This window comes from Vulpes vulpes, chromosome 3, assembly GCF_048418805.1.
Source record: "Vulpes vulpes isolate BD-2025 chromosome 3, VulVul3, whole genome shotgun sequence".
NCBI lineage: Eukaryota > Metazoa > Chordata > Mammalia > Carnivora > Canidae > Vulpes > Vulpes vulpes.
Genome location: NC_132782.1, coordinates 54779790 through 54802496, shown reverse-complemented (window position 1 = coordinate 54802496; position 22707 = coordinate 54779790). Strand labels below are relative to the sequence as shown.

General features: G+C 41.3%; 1 protein-coding gene across 7 annotated transcripts in view; it reads right to left on the bottom strand.

Moving 5' to 3' along the window:
• The window catches only part of DGKG (diacylglycerol kinase gamma), a 198401-nt gene that overhangs the window by 124684 nt on the left and 51010 nt on the right, over positions 1 to 22707 (bottom strand). For all 7 annotated transcript variants that reach the window (XM_072752511.1, XM_072752509.1, XM_026007323.2 and 4 more), the window contains 4 exons: positions 15802 to 15964; positions 15184 to 15246; positions 7158 to 7328; positions 2827 to 2876 (listed from right to left, as the gene is read on the bottom strand). In XM_072752511.1, the coding sequence (XP_072608612.1) occupies positions 2827 to 2876; positions 7158 to 7328; positions 15184 to 15246; positions 15802 to 15964 (447 nt within the window). The remainder of the gene's footprint in view (positions 1 to 2826; positions 2877 to 7157; positions 7329 to 15183; positions 15247 to 15801; positions 15965 to 22707) is intronic.

Here is a 22707-nt window from a genome sequence, read left to right as displayed (position 1 = left end):
AAAAAAAAATTAAAGAATCATTGGATTGCTAATGAATCCATGCACCAAGAGTCACATGGAAAATACACTGGACTGAGAGGCATTTGTATCTCTGGGGCACCATCGAGGATGTTCATAGTGAGATTGATCAGGGGAGACACGCTGGTGAACTGAAGCAAAGTTCTAGAGTGTTACCTCCACCAGGTAGATTGCTGGATCAAAATAAGCCAGCTAAAACCCAGCAGGGATTTAAAAAATTGTATTTTATTTGAAATTTTTAAAAGTGCATTGCCAAACCGCAGATGAGGGAGTAAATGCAGGTAACGTAGCGGGCAGAACAGTGGGGACGGGGCACAGCAGAATGTGCAACAAAAAAGAGCTTGTGCATCTAGGCGGGTCCAAGATTCATTGAGTAAAGCAACGTGATTCAGGAAGTGAGAATCAGACTCGGTCTTGGTCTGTGCGAATGGGTGGGCATTTTCAGGAAGCAGAGAAGGCAGATTTAGGAGGAACTTGTTCTCTGGATGTCTACCCTGGTCAGGCCACGTGTGGATATGTATAGAGTCATAGAGGAGTGGGTTCAGTTCTGTGCCATATTTTAAGAACGGCATTGACAAACCAGAGCTTGGTCAGAGTGGTTATTTAAGCCTACCTTGTGAGAAACAGTGTAGACATTGGGAGAATTTGAGCTTAGAGAAGATCATGGGGATAGATGTGACAAGACCTTCTGAACCTTAAAGGCCTATTATATAGGGCCAGTATTCCACTGGTGAGCTGCCCTGGTCCTACACAAGGCAGAAGTAAGCCGAGGGATGTAGGGAAGGAGGAGCCGAAGGCTGGCCTATTTTGCTGTCTTTGCTGGGCTGGGGAGGGGGGGAGAGAACAGAATCCTATTTTGTGTTCAGAATTTCTCTGGCAGACTAGAGGTGCCTTTTGTGCAGGAAGGCAGCTCTCTCCAACAGTCCCCCCAGCAGTGGAATGGCTGTCTTAAGGTAGAGAGCGAACTCTCCATTCCTGTGAGTGTTCACATAGAGCCTGGGCTCCATCTGCCAGAGATCATCCATGGGAAGTTGAATCAGATATTTTTACTGAGGACTCACTTCCATCTACCCATGTTGTCTTCCAAATAGATCTGGAATTTAACCACTTCTTACCATCTGTAATGCTTCTATCCTGGTGCAACTTACCATCATTTCTTGTCTTATTTCCCCAATAGCCTCCTAATTGGTATCCCTGCTGGAGTCCCTAAAGTCTAGTCTCAACACAGCAGCTGGAGTGATCCTTTTAAACCCAAGTCCTGTCATCCTTCTGCTCAAAATCTCCAATGGTTCTCCATTTCTCTAGAGAAACAAACTCTTCCAATCACTGATATGGCTTGCTATGTTTGGCGAACTCTCTTCGCAACCACCCCAGGTCATTATTTCTCTGATCTCATCTATTACTTCTCACTTTGACCTCTTCATGATTCTGCTCCATCACTCTAGCCTCCTCATTAATCGGCTGACATTGCGGGGCACCTGGGTGGCTCAGTGGTTGAGCATCTACGTTTGGCTCAGGGTGTGATCCTGAGGTCCTGGGATTGAGTCCCACATCAGGCCCCCTGTGGGGAGAGCTCCTCCCTCTGCCTATGTCTCTGCTTCTCTCTGTGTGTCTCTCATGAATAAATAAAAATAAATTCTTTTAAAAAAATTGGTTGACATTGCAAGCACCCTTCAGGACCCTCACATTTGTGGTTCCCTCTGCATGGAAGGTGCTTCCTCTACACGTCCTCATGACTCACTCCCTCACTTCCTTCCAGTCCCTATTCAGATGTCTCCTGAGGGAGACCTTCCTTAGCTCCTCTAGTTAAACCTGCAGCTCCTCCCCCCACCCCCCAGCACTTCCTTTCCCTCCTTTATTTTTCTTCCAGCACGCACCTCTCTCTGACATATCTTGCTATGCTTTATAGGGTGTGTGCTTGCACTAGAATGAAAGCTTCACGAGGGCATGGATTTTTGTCCAGTGGCTTCACTGCTGTAGCCCCAGCGCTCAGAGCAGTGCTTGACATGTGACAGACACTCAATCAACATGTGCCGGTCAAATGCTTGAGAGTCAGTCCTCTGGTTATTCCCTGGCATGATGCAATCCAAAGCACTGCAATGTGGCTATATGGATCCCTAAAAGGAGCCCTGGGGTTTAGAGGACATTGGGATGACTTAGTTGGTCTAGTGGATGTGTTTCCTTCCTTCCCTGTGGGGCTGGTCTGACTCAGTCCCATGCCCCTCAACCTCACAGCCTTTCTGTTAAGGAGTCCCATCTCTGACACTGGGAGTTATGAGCACAGGGCCTGTCTGAGTCTGTTTGCCTTTCCCCCCTTTCTGCCTTCTTCCTTTGCATACCTCCTTTCACTCCATGATCCATGTCCTATCCCCGAGGGAGAGTGGGGGCGAATCTCAGGCTTTCCCAGGTACAATGGGATGGGACCATGTGCTCAGAGCAGAAAGAACCAGACCTGTTGAACAAGCGCCCTGGGTATGAGAGGAAGACTGGGAAGTTAAACTAGGTAAGATAGTTCAGAAGGTAAGTAGGAGTTACTCCTAGGTAAGTAGGAGCTCAGAGGATCTCCCCTTCTGAAATTTTATGATCCAGGGCTTCTAAAATGAAAAGGCCAAGGTAGTGTTCATTCTGCCCCAGGCCGGCCCTCTTGGAAGTAGTAGTGACGGTTTACCAGGATTTCTGCAGCCCATTCTGAGACATTGCTATTTCTACAAAGATGGAACTGGAAGGTTTTAGCCTCTTCCGCTACCTGCTCCCCTCTCCCCCAGATTTTTTTTGATTTCAGGAAGGACATCTGGAGTAAGAGCTTACCGCTTGGTCCAGGAGACCGTTCTCATCCGAATCATAGAGACGAAACATGACTGCAAGAAACACAGAGGTGAGGCTTGAGGTGTACTCCAGGGACCAAGGAGGGGCTGCGGCTTTGATGCTGCTGGTCTTTAGATCAGTTCTGTCACAGGGCCAAAGGCCCCTGCAGCCAACTCATCCACCCTCCAAGGTGCAGAGTCTGACTTCTCACACAGAGGGTGGGAAAAGAGAGGAAAACCCAGTTGTCTGGCTTTTAGACCTGTCTAAGCAATTACCCTGTGGCTGATGAGATCCAGGTCATAGCATGATTCCTGGTAGAGCATGCATACCTTGTAGCATCACTGAAACATAGCTCAAAGCAAATGCCCAGCTGGTGGTGGGCAGAGACACCAGAATTATAATTGGGACATTGCTTCTATTGCACACAGAAAGGGTGTGGATTTAGGCAGACTCACATCTGGGCCTTATCCTGCCTTGGTCCTACCTCCAGGGCATCAAACAAGTCATTTAACTTCATTGGACCAGGTTTCTTTACTTGCAAGATGGAGATTCCAACGGTTTCTTTCTCCTAAGTTTTTTTTTTTTAATGAAGATTAATATGTAAATGATAGGCCAATTTTTTCCTCTGCCATAATTTTTTTTTCCTCTGCCATAATTTTAATTGTTCTATATACGAGATAAAAACAAGCATAAAATGTATTATAAGATATATATAAAATAAATATACTAAACCTTTAAAATGTTCATAAAACATGCCAAGTAAGATTACATAAATAGTAATTATTTTTGCTGATCTTTTTAATACTTAGAAAGGCTTTAGGAGAAGATTTTGACAATCTTGTTCTCTTTAAAAAGATATCTAGAGAAGTTTAAATTGATGTGTTCTTTCTCTTAACATCCCCATAGCAAGCAAAGAAGTTCAACTACATTTCATTCACCTCAGGATTTAATGCCAGCCATGATCATTCTAAAAATCGATACTGTGACATCGAAATGTTTTTGGCCTCTTTAAAGATTTCAGAAAGATTGAGCTTATATGATACGGATTTCTATTTAGGTGTCTTACTCCTTAGTAAGTGCTTGGAATGTAGAGAGCACTCAACAAATGTTATTTATTGTTATTTTCTCTCATCAGTGAATTTTTTTATATGACATTTAGTAAGTACAATGCACTATCCTATGTGCTTTATCATTACTACTTATCAAATTCTCAATAAAGGTATGAAGTAGTTACCATTATAGAAGCTATTGTATTTGTTTTTCTAAAATATCAACATGCTACTCAGAAATATCTGCTATCATGTTCTAGGTGTAGGGAGGTGATCCAGGATAAGGAAGGTCTGGGAAAGAAATTTGGGCAAAGGACTAAATTTTCATTTTCAGGACATGGGAACTTAAATTCATCTAAAAGGTAGAGATCCTGTCTGTGACCTCAGAAGTAAGCAGAGTGGGGAGCAGAGCTGAACACATCTTCATTTTCTTCCCATTCTTGAAATCCTTCAACAGACCTTTCTCGATGGGGCCTCCCTTGGCTGACCCTTCCCCCACATACCCACTCAGGACCTTTCAGTGTTGTCCCCACAGGTCACAACAATCCTGCTAGGTGGCCCATGTGTTGTCATATCTTTCTACATGTTTTAATATCCCTGCACCTTGTGTTTGTTCAGTGGTGTGATTGTAGTGGGAGTCGAGATTCTTTCAAAGTAGGATCACAGTCTTCCGATTCTCCATGAGTCTTCAGAATGTCCTGGTCAGAGGCATTCAGCATATGAGGCTGACTTGCCAAACAGATGGCTGAATGACGTAAAGGACAGACCTTCCCACTACTGCTGTTCCCAGACCTTGGGTCTGGGCAACTCAACACGGAGCTTTCTTTCTCTTGGTCCTACTATGCATGGACAGTAGAGCTAGAAAGAACTAGAAAGAAAGCATCCTTTTTTTTTTTTTTTTTTTAGCAGCATGGCCTTGGGCAAGTCATTTACACTTTCTGTGCTTTCTGACATAAAATGAGAATATTCACCTTGACCTTCTAGGGTTATTGTGAGGTTAAAATGAGATAACTCATTTAAAATGATTAGTAAATAAAAGGTATTCAATAATGAGGGTTATTGTTATTAATGTACTAATGAGAGGTAGAATTTCAGGCTATTATTTCCAAAAAGATATGTGTTTGGTTATTAAAAAAGAAAAGCTTAAGTTGCTTTCAATCATTAAAATTAGAAAAGGATCTGAATTCATCTGCTTTAATTTAAAAAACAAGCAAACAAGATGAAAAACTCTAGATGACAAATGACCAAGTTTCTACAACAAAAAATTACAAGGAAAAAAAATATGCAGAAAACTAAAATAGAAGAAACCTAAGAAGCAATGGCAATGTATGGACCATATTTGGATCCTGATTCAAACAAACTATTGGAAATATAGAATTGGGGAAATTATCTGAATATTTGATATATAAAAGGTGAAATTAAATGTCATTTATGTCAAAGGGTTTTAAAATCAAGCTGGGAGGCCATTAAGGAGGTATAGGCTTTATGCACTTCCTCATTGGGTGGAATTGTGCACTCTGAATTGGACCAAACTGCAAATATTCCAAGGATTTAGCCCGAACACCTGCAACTGGCTACAGAAAAGAGACTTTGTTTAGTGATGGCCTTAGTGACCAATTAGTTTTCTGCCATCAACACCAATCAAAGCTCTCTGTAAAGAACATATACAAGCATTCCCTTTTGTCTTTAAAAACCCTTGACATTTATTCCTTGGGAAGGGCACTATTTGGGTTGCTGCCCAAATCTGTGTTCCCCTAATTGCTATTCTGAGGCCTTACACAAATGCTTTTGTTCTTATTTTAGCTCTGCCTCTTTTCTCTCCGGATAGGCAATAGTAAGGAATCATTGCCTTTCAATGTGATAATGGTGCTGTGGTTATATTTAAGAAAAAGTCATATTTTAGAGGTACCTACTGAAATATTTACAGGGAAATTATATGATGTCTGGAATTTGCTTCAAAATATTGTAGGGCAGAGGGAATGCATGGGAAGTATAAATAAAACATGATAAGCAGGTAATTACTGAAGGTGGCTTATGGGTATATGGAAGTCCATCGTGCTTCCTACTTTTATCTATGTTGGAAATTTTTTGTAACAAAATTTTTTTTAAAATACAGTTTCTTTTTATTGCCATTACAAGACTCAGCCTGGGAGTCACTAATATGAAAAAAATCTGCCATATCCTCTCCGGTAATTATGAACAAATACAATGCCTATAACTCATAATCCAGCTGAATGTTGGGAATAATTTGACATTCACTTTTAACATTAACCAAAAGAAACAGAAATCTGCTATATTTGCCACTAAATTAGCACTTCAGACTTACAATTGTTAACACCTCAAAACTATGGGGGAGATTTTAAGCTCAGCTAATGAGATAACTTTCATTTTCATTTTGGCAAGGGTTAACCTTTGCCAGACATTTCCTTGTTAATGTTTAAGTTTTATTGATGAGTCTTATTATTAACTGGAATTTTGACTTTTGCCATGATGTGTGTTTTTTCCCTTAATATCTACTAAGGTCCCAAGTGGAGCCAAAACAATGTTCCTTTTTTAACAAGATCCTATTATCTCCTATTTTAAAAGTCTGCCTGTAGGCTCATGGAGGTAGGGGAGGCCATCCCCGCAGTGAGTCTTCTACAAGACTACAGGCTGTTTCAGCTGCTGTGGGATTTCCTTTCTGCCACCAGCCATTACTCTCTCTCTGAAGATGTGTTTTTGAAACCAACTTCAGTAATATTATGAAACCAAGCTCAACTCCCTTACTTAACTAGTCCCTTTTCTCTAGAGGTCAAAAAAACTTGGGGTAAGGGTAGGTGAAGAAATAGAAATAAGCTTTAACAAGATAGAGGTTGATCAAGAAAAAGGAATTCCTCAAACTTAAAGAGCTGCTTGGATATAGAATAGGAGAAGGAAGATAGGTGTTGAATAGCTTCCCTTGAAAAATAGGAGAAGGAAGGAGATTTCTGGTTGGAGGCTTTTGGGAAGTCCTGCCAGCAAAGGAAGGGGGTCTTGACCCCTTGTAGAGACTTCTCTCCTTTTCAAATCCTGATTCTTAATACCAAGGTCTCAGATGCACTTCCTACTCTCTATACAACTGGTATTATATCCCAATATGGATTGCAAGAAATGTTGAGATCACTGCTGGAGACAGGACAGAAACACCTTCCCCAAGCAGATGTCACCAATACCCATGATCCCAGATCAATCTCCAGCATGTTTAGAATGAAATCAATATCTTCTTCTAGGAAAAAGTTGAAGCCCCTTGACAGGGTGAGCACTTACATTCCAGCTTATCCTGCGGTCTCCCAGTCTCCAGTAGGGACAGGTAACACACTACATCCTTCAGGTACACTATTGGGGATTCTGAGCCTCGAGATGGAGCAACAGGGTTTCCTAGGAGGGTTGCAGCCACTTGGTCTTTAGCTGGCACTTGCTTCTCAGTGATCTTTGATTCTGTGATAGGCAAAAGGAAACCATCCAAAGGCAATCAATGTTTAGCAAATATCAAACCCCTTTTGCTGCTCCATCATTTTTTTGATAGAGGAAAGAATTTTATACAAGTGTCCTCAAAAGTGTTAGTTACTTAAACATGATCAAATCAGTGGCCCTAGAAATCTAGTTTGTAGAGTTCATACTCTGAATGGACCCCATCCTGACCCTTTTAGAATCTATATCCTTGTAAGAAATTTACCTATACCCAGTGAATTTTCAGAAAAGATTAATAATAATTTTTAATAATATCAATAGCCAACAGGTAAATGCCGTTTAGCCTAATTGTTGGGGAACACACTCAATTTGTAGCATTTTGGCTAGGATTCCAAAATCCAGACTATTGGTAATTCACTAATATACTCTCTCGCAATTTTCTTCTCAAATACATTTAAAGAGAAATAAAAAAGTGAATATTCAAAAGAGAAAACTGGAATCAACAATCAATGAGTTTACAGAAATTAGGAAGAATTTTGACTAGCTGCAAGCTTAATCATTTGGATTAAGAAAATGCAGAAGGTGGTTGATCATACCACAGGAACAGAGGAAGTTTTCCCTCTGGAGATTTCTTTCTCTTAGGTAGGAGAATACTGTCTCTCTTCTACTCTTTGTCCTCTATTTCAGAAACATGAGGTTATTACTAATTAGAAAACTGGGCACCTATATTTTACTGTGGAATTATATTTTCTTGAGGCACTTTAAGGGTTATCTCTCTTCTCCCAGTCTCTCTAGACCCATGCCCAACAGAAATGATCTCTTAATATCCAGTAAGAGAGTGCAACTCACAGAAAACACAGGGAAAAGAGGAAGACTGGCAGTGGCAAATCCACTTAGGTGTTGAACCACTAAGTCATGGAGTACTGAAGGCATAAGCAGAGGAAGAGACAACCCCAACAGTAATGCCTGCTGGGGAAGGCCATGCTACCAGTACACTTTTTGTTCAGAGAGCCAAAGTCCCAGGCAAAGGCAAACAGTTCACATCAGGCTAGTAGAGCTGTGCTACATGAAAGCCTACTGGGTCCTAGGAGTTGTGTTGTGATCTGAGAAGGGAGTTAACCATGATCCAGATGGACAGTGAGTGAAACCACTGTCTCACTGACACACTCTGTATGTTGCAAGGGGCCCTGTGAAGAGATGACAGAGCTTATGAAACAGAGCTGCAAAGAAGGAAAGGAAGCTCCATCCTGAAGTCTCCAAAAACCAGATCTTTGGAAACAATTTCCTACTGGACAAGACCCTCAGGAGGTTTCAGGAAGCTATAACCTTTATTAAGTAGAGGCATAAAGCCTCAGAGGTGAGCAAGTTGAGATAAAAATACAATAGGATGAGATAAAAATAAGGATAATGAAATAGGGAAATTGCAACAAAATTACATATGGAACAGAAGTAGTAAAATCATTACTGGAGGGAAAGTTAGGAGAAAAACATAATAGTATATAAGACAAATGTGAGAAATCCTTTGTTGGATAGCCCATTATACTTCAAGTTACTGTTATACCCTCAGATTATCCATCCATGGAAACTTTATTACAATGAATTCTATTTTGACCAAATTGGAATAATGTCCCATATTTATCCTTCTATTGAAACAACTAAAAAACTGGACAAAAGATATGAGAATAATGGTTCATAGGTCCCTGAATGTGGTAGCACCAACGGTGATCCCAAGAGATAAAAAATGAGATGATCCCTGAAATTGCCACATCATACCGTCCAGAAAGAGTTTCTAGGCTATAGCACAGGGAAGCAGAACCTAGGAAGATCCTAGAAGTCTCTCTGAGTTGAGGAAGCAGAGTTTAGGGTCTGGGGGAGTCCAAGGTGGCTAGAGTTCACAGAGCACAGCACCAAACAAGAGGAAGCTGCTCAGAGAGAATTTCAGAGATTAGAGGGTCCCCTGTATCAGTGGAGAGTTTCCCTACATTATTCAGCTGAGTAACAATTTGCACAGATGTGTGAGACCACCTGAGGCTGGGGAAAGAATCAGTATTGGAGGGAACAATCCATGGAATGCAGGAATAGTATCTATTCTCACCAACCAAGGTAGAAAACTCTCATAACTCATGAGGCATTAGATAGAGTACTTAGAAGAGTTTTGCTCTGGTAGTTGAGTGAAATTAATAAATGCTTATCTGGTCCTGCCTAACAAAGCTTTAAAAGCTTGACCCAAAAAAGGTCAAACTATTTCCAAGTAACCTAACTGTGCCCCGAAGCAAAGGTCAAGAATTTTTATAAGAATACAAGAATATCCAATACCCAATGATGTAAAATTTTCAAAGTCTGGCATTTAATAAAAAACTGAAAAGTAAGCAAAGAAGCAAGAAAATATGAACAATAATAAGAGAAAAAGCAATTGACATGGAGTCAGAAATGACACAGATGATATAATAGGTAAAAACTTTAAGATAATGATTACAAGTGTATTCCATATGTCCAAGGAGCTAGAAGAAAAGATTGCACATGTTAAGTGGAGGCCTAAAAGATATTTAAGAAATGCCCACATCAGTTGTCTAACTTTGACGTGTGTGAAATGAAAAAATGCATTGAATAGGATTAGCAGTGGATTAAACATTGAAGAAAAGATTAGTGAATTTGAAGGACAGCAATAGAAACTATCCAAAAAGTCTTAAAAAAAAAAAAAAGAATATCATATCAGTGAGCTGTGGGACAACTTCAAATAGACATGAAACTGAAGTACCTGATGAAGAGAGAAAGAAGTAGAAAAAAATGGAAGAAATAATGGCTGAAATTTTTCCAAATTTGTTAATATTTGATAAAAGCTATAGAACCTCAGGTCCAAGATGCTCAATGAACCCCAAACATAAGAAACATGAATAAAACTACACCAAGGAACATTAAAGACAAACTGATTAAAAGCAATGATAAAGAAATAATAAAAGAAGCCAGAGGAAAAAAGACACCTTATATAGAGAGAAACAAAGATGATAATGACTCTAGTTTTTTCACTGGAAAGAAAACAAGCTGAAAGCTAGTGGAACAACATCTTTAAAGTACTAATGGAAAAAAAAAATCTGTCAATCTAGAATTCTTTTTTAAAAAATTTATTTACTTATTTGAGAGAAAGAGAGAGAGAGAATATGAGCAGGGAGGCAGGGGCAGAGGGAAAAGCAGACTCCCCACTGAGCAGGGAGCCTGATGTGGGGCTCATTTCCAGGACCCCAGGATCATGACCTGAGCTGAAGGGAGATGCTTAACCAACTGAGCCACCCAGATGCTCCCATCAATCTAGAGTTCTTTACTTGGTGAAATATCTTTAGGAAAAAAAAGGCAAAATAAAGAATTTTTCAGATGTACAAAACTATATAAAACTGCAATACAAGAAATGATAAAGAATATTTTTAATAGAATTATACCATATGGAAACCTAGATTTACACACAAGAATAAAGAGCACTAAAACTGGTAACCACATGGGTAAATACAAAAAATATTTTTATTAGTTAAATCTCTCTAAAAGATAATTAACTATTGAGGCAAACGTAATAACAATGTGTTGTGTGGTTTATAATTTAACATAAATAGAAGTAAAATATATGATAAAAATAGCACAAAGGCCTAGATGGAAGAAATAGGGGTATATTGCGGTAAGTTTCTTATAGCATATGCAAAGCAGAATATTACTTGAACATAGACTGTGATAGTTAAAAGTCACTAAAATTATATAATAATGAGTTATAGTCAATAAGATAAAAAAGGAGATAAGATGAAACCATAAATAATTCAACTAATTAAGACAGAAAAAGAGAAAAAGGGAAAGAAAGAACAGATGAGGAATAAAAAACTAATAGCAAAATGGTACTTTTAAACCTAACCATATCAATTATCACAGGAAATGTAAATGTTCAAAATCCTAACTACAAGGCAGAGATTGTCAGGTTAGATTAAAAAGAGAAGACCCAACTACATGCTTCCTATAAGAAAGTCAGTTTCAATATAAAGACACAAACATATTAAAAGAATCAAGAAAGATACCATTATAACTTCAGTTAATTAAAATGGTATCATTTATTATGAACATAATCATAATAAAGTAGATTTCAAAGCAAAGAATATTACCAGAAATAAAGAGGGTCATTCATAACAAAGAGATCAAATCATCACAAGAACATAATAATCCTAAACATTCTACTCCTAGATTTTTACCTAAAAGGAATGAAAGCTGTCCATGCAAAGATTTACACAAAAATATTCACATTTTATATGTAATAGCCCCAAACTGGAAACAACCCAAATGTCCATCACTAAGTGAATGGATAAATAAACTGTGGAATATCTACCTATATACCAGAATACTAATCAGCATTAAAAATACGTTAATGATTGATACACCCAACCACATGGATAAATTTTAAAATTATGCTGAATGAAAGAAGCTACACTAGAAAGTATACATGCTGTATGATTCGATGTATAAAAATACAGAAAATGCCATCTAATCTATAGTGACGGGAAGCAGATGAGTAATAGTACAGAGGAGTGGTGGTTAGGGAGGGTGGGAGAAGGATAATAAGGTAACTTTAGGGATGATAGATATCTTCATGATATTGATGTAGTACTGGTTTATAGGCGTACACATATGCAGAAACTTATTAATTATATACTTTAAACATGTAAAACTCATTTAATACCAATTATACCTCACTATTACAGCCTTTTCCAAAGACCCTTAGATTACCAGAATTATGACTGGATCTTGAACCACTGTTCTAGTCTACACTGAGGTGTACTGTTCATTCCAGTCAGGGAAATGCTGGTGTGCAGAAGGAGAAGGCGCACATAGTCCTACTAGTGTTTTCCCTCCTCAAGCTGCCTTATGTGAAACACCTCCAACCTGAGCCATCTAAATCCCCTCAGGGATCATCAGTAATAAAAGACTAACACCCTCTTCCAGATAACAGAAGCTCTGTGTGGGTGCCATGTTCATAAACTCTTTTCCTTGAGGGTTCTTAGGCAGACCTGACTTATTCCACTTTCTCTCTTAGTCTCTGTATTATTTGTTGCCCTCCAGCTAAGGAGTGTTGCATAGTGCAAAGAATACCAAGCTAGAGGCAGAGGCCTGAGTTTCTAGCTCTGTGTTTGTGCTAAATGATGTGTGATTTTGCACAAGTGGGCTTATTCCTACATCTAACCTCAAGATTTTTCATCTGTTGAAAAAGGGGCTTGTATAAAAATTGATGTTTACCAAAAACCTTGAATGACATGAAAAATGTTTGTGAGTATAATGTTAAGTGAAAAACAAAGCTGGTTCCAAAATTATATGTGTAGACTGATTCCAATTCAGTAAAAAATTTATAGAAAAAACCTGCAAGGACACGTGTGTGTGTGTGTGTGTGTGTGCATGTATGTAACTGCCTTGGTAAATTATGGGTAGTTTTGATGTTTCCTTCTTTTTTGGTACCCTTCACAATTTTTACAATGTAAATGTGTTACTTATTATAATTGGGAAAAACTGAGAAAAAAATTGAAGGACTTTCTTAGAGTCCAATATTCCAAGGTGCTGAAACATCTCAAGAGCCTGAGAAACTAAATAAAAACCATGAGGCTGACGTTCACATTCTTTATCCCATTTAGTCTTGGGCATTCAGGGGAGGTGTATTCAGGCTTTCCCAGCTGACATCCTGACAATGACATGTTGCTCAAGGCTCTGAGTCAATGTCTGGACTCAGTGAAAGCCCCTCTCTGTTGTGCTTATGAACCCAATCATTCACTGACCTGGTTTTGGAAATGAATAACTTGAAGTGGGCTGTTCTAGATTCCAGCTTGGAGATTGCTCCGATGGGCCTAAATAGGCCATATCAAATGAGAATCTACTTTCCTCTGGCTTCTGCTTGGGTGACAAGAAAAGGCTGGGATTTTTAACAGATGGCCTGATCTAAGGTGATACCAGAACTTGGCTCTTCCTTACTGGCAGAGGCCCCTCTCTGTGGTATCCGTCTGTCCCTATCTTCCTGTTTCTGGTGAACAGGGGCATCTAATTAAGACATCCATGGAAGGTGGCCTAACAGGAAAAGGATTTTCTGCTTCAAGTCTCAAGTCACAAAAGAAGAAAAAAAAAATGCTGTATAACTCCCTGGGCCAGCAGTCAGATCACTACCCTTTCATTATGTGACCACAGGAGATTGATACTCTCCCTAGACAAGGAAAATGGTACATCACAAATCGCTCCTCCAGGAGGAAGTCTTTGGAAGTTGTTCTCAGACTCAGAACAATACAAATATTGCAAATAAACATGGTGGTCAAATAAGCCAGCCAAGTTCCATTATCATCATTGATTATATTTCTCAAATATCATATAATGACAGCATCCCCTTGGTTCCTTGGAAAATTCAGCCACTAAAACAAATAATGCTCAATTTAGAACCTCAAGGAATAAAGTATAATTTCTCTCAGGTTCCTCTTAAAGTTCCAGATACCTGGACCAAGAAAGAAAATTCAAGAAAATTCTGGGTAAAGAATTTGGGTCCAAATGCTCTTCAAGGTTGATTTTCTTGCTCAGAGTTTAGAATCTCAAGGATCCCAGTTCCACCCTTCTCTTCCTATCATGGGAGTAATTTATGTCATAACATGCTTCTTCTATCCCATATAAGATTTAAGACTTATTTATAACTTAAATCCATTTAACCAAGAGGCCACAGACCTAGCATGGCTGGGTAGGATGCTGGGGAGGGCAGGTGGGTGAGCCATACCTTGTAGTCTTGCCCTGATGCTGCCCCTGAAGGCCTCAGAAAGGCACCAATGCTCATAATCCTTGCTTTGCAGGGCTCTATAAGAAGGCTGAAATTTGCTGAGCTTATGGTCCGGAGGCAACTCTCCTTTCCCAACCATGTTCTGCTTTTCATCCACAGATTTCATCTCACTAGTCCTTCAGTTACACACCAAAAACTCTATAATCCTTTCAATTGCCCTTTTTGCCAGGACTTAGAAAAAAAAGATTAGAACTACATCTAGTATCCACTTGAAGAATTTCTCCCATCCTACCAAGTCCCTGGCAAATAGACCAAAATAATGTTAGTCAGTGGCCTTGCTCTTCCTCCTGACTTACTAAACCAGTGGTTGTAAATACCTCCAATTCTCCCATCTAGGCCTTTGTGCTATTGCTATACATTTCACTCCTACATATTTTATAAACTGCGCAACACAATGTCATTTTTTTTTTTGCTTTAGCAGTTAATTACCTTTCAAAGAGATTTAACTAATAAGAAAAATATTCTTTGTATTTCCCCATGTGGTTACCAGTTTCAGTGTTCTTCATTCTCATGTGTAAACCTAGGTTTACATGTGGTTTAATTCAACTAAAAAGATTTCCTTTACCTTTCTTGTAGTACAGCTCATACAATTTTATCCACCTGAGCATAGCCTTACCTTCTTGCCCTACCCACCTCCAACCATCCACAGGCAGAGTCATCTGCTCAGCGCTAGCGCCACCTCTTTATACACCTCTCAGACACACACACACACAAATTCACTCAAACCCCATCAAACACTTTCTCCTGAGAAGGGTCCCCTTCTCCCCTTTCTGGCCCAGCAGACCCATTAGAAGTAAACCATTAGAAGACCCATTAGAAGTAAATAGTTAACAACCTGCCCTGTTTCAGGGCAAGTGAATAAAGAACCTGCATCAAGCCTCAGAATCCCAGCACATTAGAGTGGTGGAGGCCCCAAATATGGAGGCGGACAAGAGCTGCTTAAAGGATATACAAAGACATGGAGACAAATTGCTGGTTAGAATTCCCCCTCCTCCCAAGGATGAGGTATTCCCCCACTGCACCCTACCATGCTAATCTTCGATTACAAAGACTTACCTGTATCAGGGGCACAGGCCTCATCTGCTTTGGCAGCATTATCCACATTCTGTATGTTGGTATCTGGGGAATAAAAAGAAGATTTGAGGACCAGCCTATGCTCTCTAGCTTCCTAAAAAGACGGGGAGGGGACCGTCCTATGGGATCTGGATCACTTGAGTTGTGTGTCTCTGAGCGTCATCTGGGTTCATGTTGACTTGTTGGGGTTGTGTCTCCCCCCTTATAGTCCAAGCTTCAGGAAGACAGTGACCACACCTTCCCCTTCTCCTGACACTCTTAGGCTCACTCCATCCTGGGTGCATGAACTGAATGTGCTCCATCCAGAGGCTTCTTGCAATCTCTACAGAAGGTTCTCTTCCCCTTAATGTTAGTTTGTGCTCCTCTTCTCCCCATCCTCTTTTGGGGATTTTTGCCTCTTTGTTCCTCTGAGAGAGCCATCAGACAGGGCTTCCTGTGAGGCCTCTGGGGAAAGGAGTCCTGGTCCCCTAGTCTTCATTCCCACCCCATAGGGAAGTTTCTATGCACAGGGAACCCCCCAGAAATGCCGCCTGTGCCTGTTGCAAATGCATTAGAGCTGCAAAATCTACCTTTCATCTTGGGGAACACTGGTCTACATACCTGGGCCACTGGCCTCATTGCTGGCCCCCTCCATTGGGTGGTCGGGGGTCTCCTGTCTGGGCTTCTGGCTAAAGGCCAGGAAGAGGTGCGTGCTCAGTGGCTGAGGAAGGTCCACATCCAGGTAAGCCCTCATGAACAGCTTAAAGACATCATAGCTAATTGGCTAAGGAGAAACAAAGAGGGAAAAGTCAGTGTAACGAAGCAAAGAGACAGAGAAAAAGGAGAGATGAGAAACTGATGGTGGTGGTGGGGGCGGGGCAGGCAGGTTAAGAGAAATGAAAGGGAAATGGAAGTAGGGGGATTGGTGGTTGCAGGAATGAAAAGGCCAGGCAGGAGGTGATGGAGACTGGCAGGCACAGGGAGCAGAGGACTGGATGCAAGAAAAAGAAGACCCTGGTGGTTGCGTGTTGCGGCTTGCAGGAGGATTCTGTAACAAGACGCATCCAAAACCAGGTAGAAAGAGGGTAATGGGAAGTGGGCACTGGGAGTAGAGACCACAGAGGAGGGCTCTGCCTGAATTGAGGCCCACAAGCCAGACTGCCCTCTCATGAGGATCTGATCAGTGCCCTGGAATCCTAGTTAAGACGAAGAAGGATATAGTAGAAAACAGGAAGGAAAGATGGTTCTGTGATGTCTCCATGTTCTGCTTGAGGGATGTGATTCCTGAGTGTTCAGGTCTCAGAAAATATGAAAAGACAAGCTCCATCCTTCACTACTTTCATAACTGATCTTCCCTGGATGAACCTCAAGAGAACAGGAGAGGGTATGTGTCTGGCTCAGCTGCTCTCAAAACATGTCCTTGTGAAGGTTTTAGGCACTGGGAGAAGAACAGGAAGCCAGGGACAGAAGGTAGAATCAAGAAATGTGCCAAAAAAACTAGAACCTCTCCCTGTTGTATCTCTCCCACTACTGCCTGGCTTCTGGTCCCAGGCTGGGAGCAACCGTGCCAGAAAGGGCTGCTGTACTCAGCAAACACTCAACAAAGACAGTTTGCAGTGAGTCATCACTGGCTCGTGCTCGGATGGCATCAGATTCTTCATCAAATCGGCAGATGCTCCTGGAAATCACTGAGGAAGCTCTACTCTAAGATCTGCTGTGCAGGCTTTTGTAAATAATAACAGCCATGAGAATAAAATCCCTTTTTAGGAGCCTACTTGGCTCTTTGCAAAATGTTGATAGCATTTAACCCCTTGTCTCATCTAGAAGATCTGAGCCTTCCCAGAACTGAGAGGTGGCTTCAATATATACAATCAGGTCTAGTGTACAAAGTTTTGGCCCTAAAAACAAGTAATGCCCTCCTGACCCCATTGGGAAGGAGCTCACAGGGCCATTTCTAATTACCCCAAGCTGTCCTTTGCAGAGTGGAGGAAGCCTGATTTGGTTGGACAGAGGATAATGCAGGCTCTTAGCAGATTAAGGGATCTCTAAGCAAATGGTGGATTCCTATTTCTTGTGACAATTACCAATCTGTCTCTATCCCTCTGTCCTTCCTGCCCCTGAGTCTGTGTCTCTCTTTCTGACCCTGTCTCCACAGCCTCATCCAAGTGCTCTTCCTCACACATCCTCCTCTTTTTTACTAGTCTGCAAAAGGAAAATCTTTTCCTCCCAGTTTACAAGTGGAACCCACCCACTATGCCCCTTGGTCTACCCTCCCTCCATCTGAAGGCATCTCCCAGCTTCTGCTTCTCTACCTGCAAGCATGTTCAAGGTCATTGTTCCAAAGAAATGGAAGGATACTCGAGTTACTAGCCGTGTCCTTTTTCTCTTCCCCTTCTATGTTCCCTGGCCAGACCACACTAGCCTCATTACCTCCTTAGTCCCATTTGGTTTGGGTTCTGAAACCATCACCTCTAAACCCATTCTCTTGAAGGCTATCAATTCAATTGTCTCTTTTCTGACTTGCTCATATTTGGCGTCTCTGTAGCACTCCATCCTTTCTTCTTGAAACTTTGTTTTCCATGGTGTTGTGCTATTTTGGTTCTCTTCATTCTCTACTTTGATTTGCTCTGATTTGAGTATTTGCTGATGGCACTGTCATTATTTTAAAAGGCTCTTTTTGGGCAGCCCGGTGGCTCAGCGGTTTAGCACTGCCTTCAGCCCAGGGTGTGATCCTGGAGTCCCAGGATCGAGTCCCAAGTCGGGCTCCCTGCATGGAGCCTGCTTCTCCCTTTGCCTGTGTCTCTGCCTGCCTCTCTCTCTCTCTCTCTCTCTCTCTCTCTCTCTCTCTCTGTGTCGCTCATGAATAAATAAATAAAATATTTAAAAATAAATAAATAAAAGGCTCTTTTTTTGCATTGTCTTTCCTTCACATTATTTATTTATTTACTTATTTATTTAGAAAGACTGTATTTATCTATTCGTGAAAAGCACACACACACACACACACACACACACACACACACACAGAGGCAGAGACATAGGCAGAGGGAGAAGCAGACTCCATGCAGGGAGCCTGATGTGGGACTCAATTCCGGGGCTCCAGGATCACACCCTGAGTCAAAGTCAGACACTCAGCCGCTGAGCCACCCAGGCATTCCTCCTTCATGCTATTTAAATTGACAAGTACTGTTTACAGCTGACCCTTGAACAACATGGGTTTGAGCTGTGCCAGCCATTTTTTGTGGAATGTTTTTAAATAAATACAGTACAGTATTGTAAATGTATTTTCTCTTCCTTATGATTTCCTTGATGACATTTTCCTTTCTCTAGCTTCCTTTATTGTAGAATATAGTACAGCATATCCATTATATACAGCATACTAAATCCATGTTAATCAACTATGTTAAAAGTAAGGCTTCCAGTCAACAGTAGGTTATTAGTAATTAAGCTTTTAGGGAGTCAAAAGTTATATGTGGATTTCTTTATTTTTATTTATTTATTTATTTATTTATTTATTTATTTTTTAATATGTGGATTTCTGACTGTGTTGGGGGTTGGGGGTTGGCGATCTTCACCCCCACATTATTCAAGGGTCAACTGTAGCTTTGAGCACCAAAGTGCCCTGTTAATCTTTTTATCAAACTGAGAACTATCAGCATTAAAATATTTCTGGAAGGGACACCTGGTGGCTCAGTGGTTGAACATCTGCCTTCGGCTCACTCAGGTCATGATCCCGGGGTCCTGGGATCAAGTCCTGCATCAAGCTCCCTGCAGGGAGCCTGCCTCTCCCTCTGCCTGTGTTTCTGTCTCTCTCTGTGTCTCTCATGAATAAGTAAATAAAATATTTTTTAAATGTCTGGAAAACAGACTATACTAAATTGTTTTTAAAAAGAGAAAGTTTAAACAAAGTCTAATATAACACTTAAAAAAAAAAAAAAACAAAGCTGGAAGATCATCAAACAAGAGCAGTGTGGCATTCAGGAGACCTTGTGACTAGTCTCAGCTTGACCACTTTTCCTCATCTTTGTGAGCCTCAGTGTCTTCTTCAGCGGATGGTGAGTGCTGAATTAGAAGATCTCAAGTTCTAATCTTCTATTAGCTCCCTCCTTAAACCAGCTTCTCATCCTGACCCTGCAGTTTCTGTTAAAGCTGACAAGATCAGGCTCAGTCTCGAACTCCCAGTCAAGTGAGACTAGGTCTTGTCTCTTCTTGTTACTGTTGTTTTGCCACATCTGTCACATCCAAGTCCTTTCTGTGTGTCCACTGCTCATCTACCTCCACCCTGACGAGAAGGCTATTGAAGGCCCATTGTTCCTGGTTTCAGACTTCTGTGCCTCCTACCTGGACCACTGCAATACTTCTCGATTTGCCTCTATCCCCATCTGTCAGTCCTCCCATCTTATCCATCCTTGCCAGATTGGTTTTCCCAAAGCGCAATTCTGAACAGATTGCTTCCCTACTCAAAAACTTTCCATGGCTCCTAATTGCCCATGGAAGAGGTGAGATCAGTTTTAAAATCATATGTCCCTCCATAACATTCTTGAGCATGCATTCCCATTTATCCTTATTTATAAATTACAGACATGCACTATTGTGCTCCTCTATTATGCACTATAAAACATACTTAAGAAGAAATTAGAGAATAGAAGTTACATGAGATAAAAATCAATGTATATAGAAGGTCTAATTTGTAGTGTTCCCACACTCCAGTGGATCATCCTGTGTATTCCTTGGGTCCTCTGGGATTCACAGCCCTCCTAAAATCCCATGCCAACCTAGATTTGTAGCTACTTCAGGTTCTGAGATCATTCTGGTCTTTTCTCCTATTATTCCCTATGTGTACCTCTACTCTCTGTCCACATTGGTTTCCATGTTCTTTCCTGGTCAAGCCTCCATACATATCACATAAACTGCTTCCTTCTCTATCTCTTAAAATTCTAGCTATCCTTTAAGGCCCAGCCCAGATGTCACCTCCTCCAGGAAGCCTGGTATGATCTCCTGTACCTGAATTTCTGTACTTTTCCACTTCAACTTGTGTCCTACGAGACTTTTATTGGCTGCCCTCTATTAATATAGTTGTTTATGACAAATATATCCTTAGTTCTTTAACTAGATCTAGAGCTCTGGGAAGGTAGTGAAATATCTTATTTTACCTAAGTATCCCCCCACATCACCTATCACAGTGTTTCCTGATAGGTATCTTAATGGATGCTGGGTTTCTTCTTATACACTTGGCTGTCATCAATTATTGTGGGGTCTATTCAGTCAATATATATGTACTGAGCCTTCTAGGTACAACAAACATCTTGGGGAACACACCAGTGACATACATATAGGTCTATACCTTAAAGAGACTTGGGTAGTGAAATAATTCCAATACAGGATCAATAGTGGTGAGTATAGGAAAACTACTGACAAACTATTATGAGAACTTAGAAAACGATGATTGAACACACATCCAACCATTCATGACCCTATTCTGGGAAACAGGATCACATAGAGTAAGCCCAGAATCAAAGGTCATTCACACCAGAAGACCCCAGATCTCCTCAGGTCACTGAGGCTCTGAAAGTTCCGTGACATGCCCCAGCAGCAGAGTAAAACCAGAAGCCCGATCTTCTGACTCCCACTCCAGTGCTCCTGCTACCATATCTGTTCCAGGTCCCAGTGCTAACATATACTTGATCTTAGCCAAAAGGCCGAGAAGTGATTGTCCCAGTGCTAACATATGGCTCCCTGTCACCCTCTCCAAGAACTTCAAGTATAGTATGCAAAAACATGTGACTAGCTGCCATTCTAAAATTTATATCTGGGTTATGAGAGACTAAGTTCTTTGTGAGCACAAGCCAGGCTCAGAGTAGCTGCTAGTGAAAGTGTGATGAGTAGAAGGTGGTTTACTAGGCCCAAACCAGATCAACAAACACTATGAGGCATGTTGGCAACTCTCTGAGCTCTGGAATAACATGTGAGGCATGGTCATGGGCAGACCTGTTCTTTCCCAAAAACTGCAACTTTCATCTAAGAACTAACTGGGCAATTTCTGTTTCTGCAATCTGCTTAAAGTATTGATTCTTGCACAGGTCAAGAAGGGAGGTGAACTAGATGGACAGCTTACTGTGCATTAGGCAGCTTACATACATGATTTCATTTAATCGTTTAAACAATAGTGTGAGGTGGGATGATTACTGCCATTTTGTGGATGAAAAAAATCCTGAAAACATAAATAACTTGCTCAGAGTCATAAAGCAGGTGGCAGAGCTAGGCTCTGTGCTTTGGTGTGTCTGAGTCTAAGATCGTAGGGCCACCAAGCCATTTGCCCCTTTTGTTCCACTGTGCTTTTGTCCACTTGCTGCTGTAGTCAGCTCTCCAGAAAATCCCACAGTGCTAATGGGCAAGGGCATGCTTGTCATGGCCAGATGTAAACTTTCATTCCTGGCCTTACTTTCGCAGCTACTTGCCCCTTCCCACAACTAACTCATTCCTCCTTGAGACAGTTTACCAGCAGTAAGCCATCAAACTCAAGAGAAATTAAATTCTTTTTGTTTCCCCAACCCTGTGCTGGGACATTACACCTACTAGAAGCCAGCCACACTGTGAGAGAGAATAAAATCAGAGTGACAGAGCTTCCCTGGGACACCGCAGTGCCAGGCGTACAGAGTGGGGGCCAGCCTGATGGAGGCGGGGGTGGCAACAGGCTCATAACAGCCAAGCTGCTCTCTGCTTTTGAGAGCTCCTGTGGCCTTCACACCCTCAGTGGCCCTGACTAAATTGTTCCCCTCCCACTCTTCAGCCTCAGGGCTGACAGGACTGATTAGTAGCCCCCACCCTTCTTTGTTCTTGTGTTTTTGGAGCTGGGGGTGGGAGGTGGGAGGGGCAGGGAGTTTTTTGCTGGCTCCACTATCTTCTCTGCATGGCTTCTCCTCGGGAATGTTCTTTGAAATGGTTCATTCTCAATCTGGCTCCTGTACTGGCAATCTTCCTCCTGCTTCATTCTCCCCATGATTGGTGCATTTTATCCAAAACCCCTGCTCAGGTACACCTCGAAGACATGTGCTTTGTTGGTTACCCTGCCATTGCCCCGCAGAGAAGGAGTTTTGAGTCAAGGTGTGTTGAAAGGATGACAATATGAATAAATAAGTGGCCAGCCTTGTCCTGAGTCTGTCCTGCTGATCAGTCATTTTTCTGCAATTAGCTCTCATGAAAGGACTCAGGAGCAGGGAAAAGGAAGTTGAGTTTAAAACATTCTGGGGAAAGGAGCCAGAAGGGGAATAATAAAGGGTACCATTTCCTTATGGGCAGTGTCCCATAAAGTGCTAGACATTTTGCAAAAATTATCTCATTCAATCCACTCATCTGCAAACTTCAATGTCTCTGCTTATTGTTATCTTCAGGTCACACGAGGAAAGTGAGGCTCAGAGAGGTGAAATATTATCTCAGGCCACATTGCCGGTTGGCAGCAAAGGTAGAAGTCTAACCTAAGACCATGTAACTGTAGAGTCTGACAATAGGAAGTAAGTTCTGGAGGGC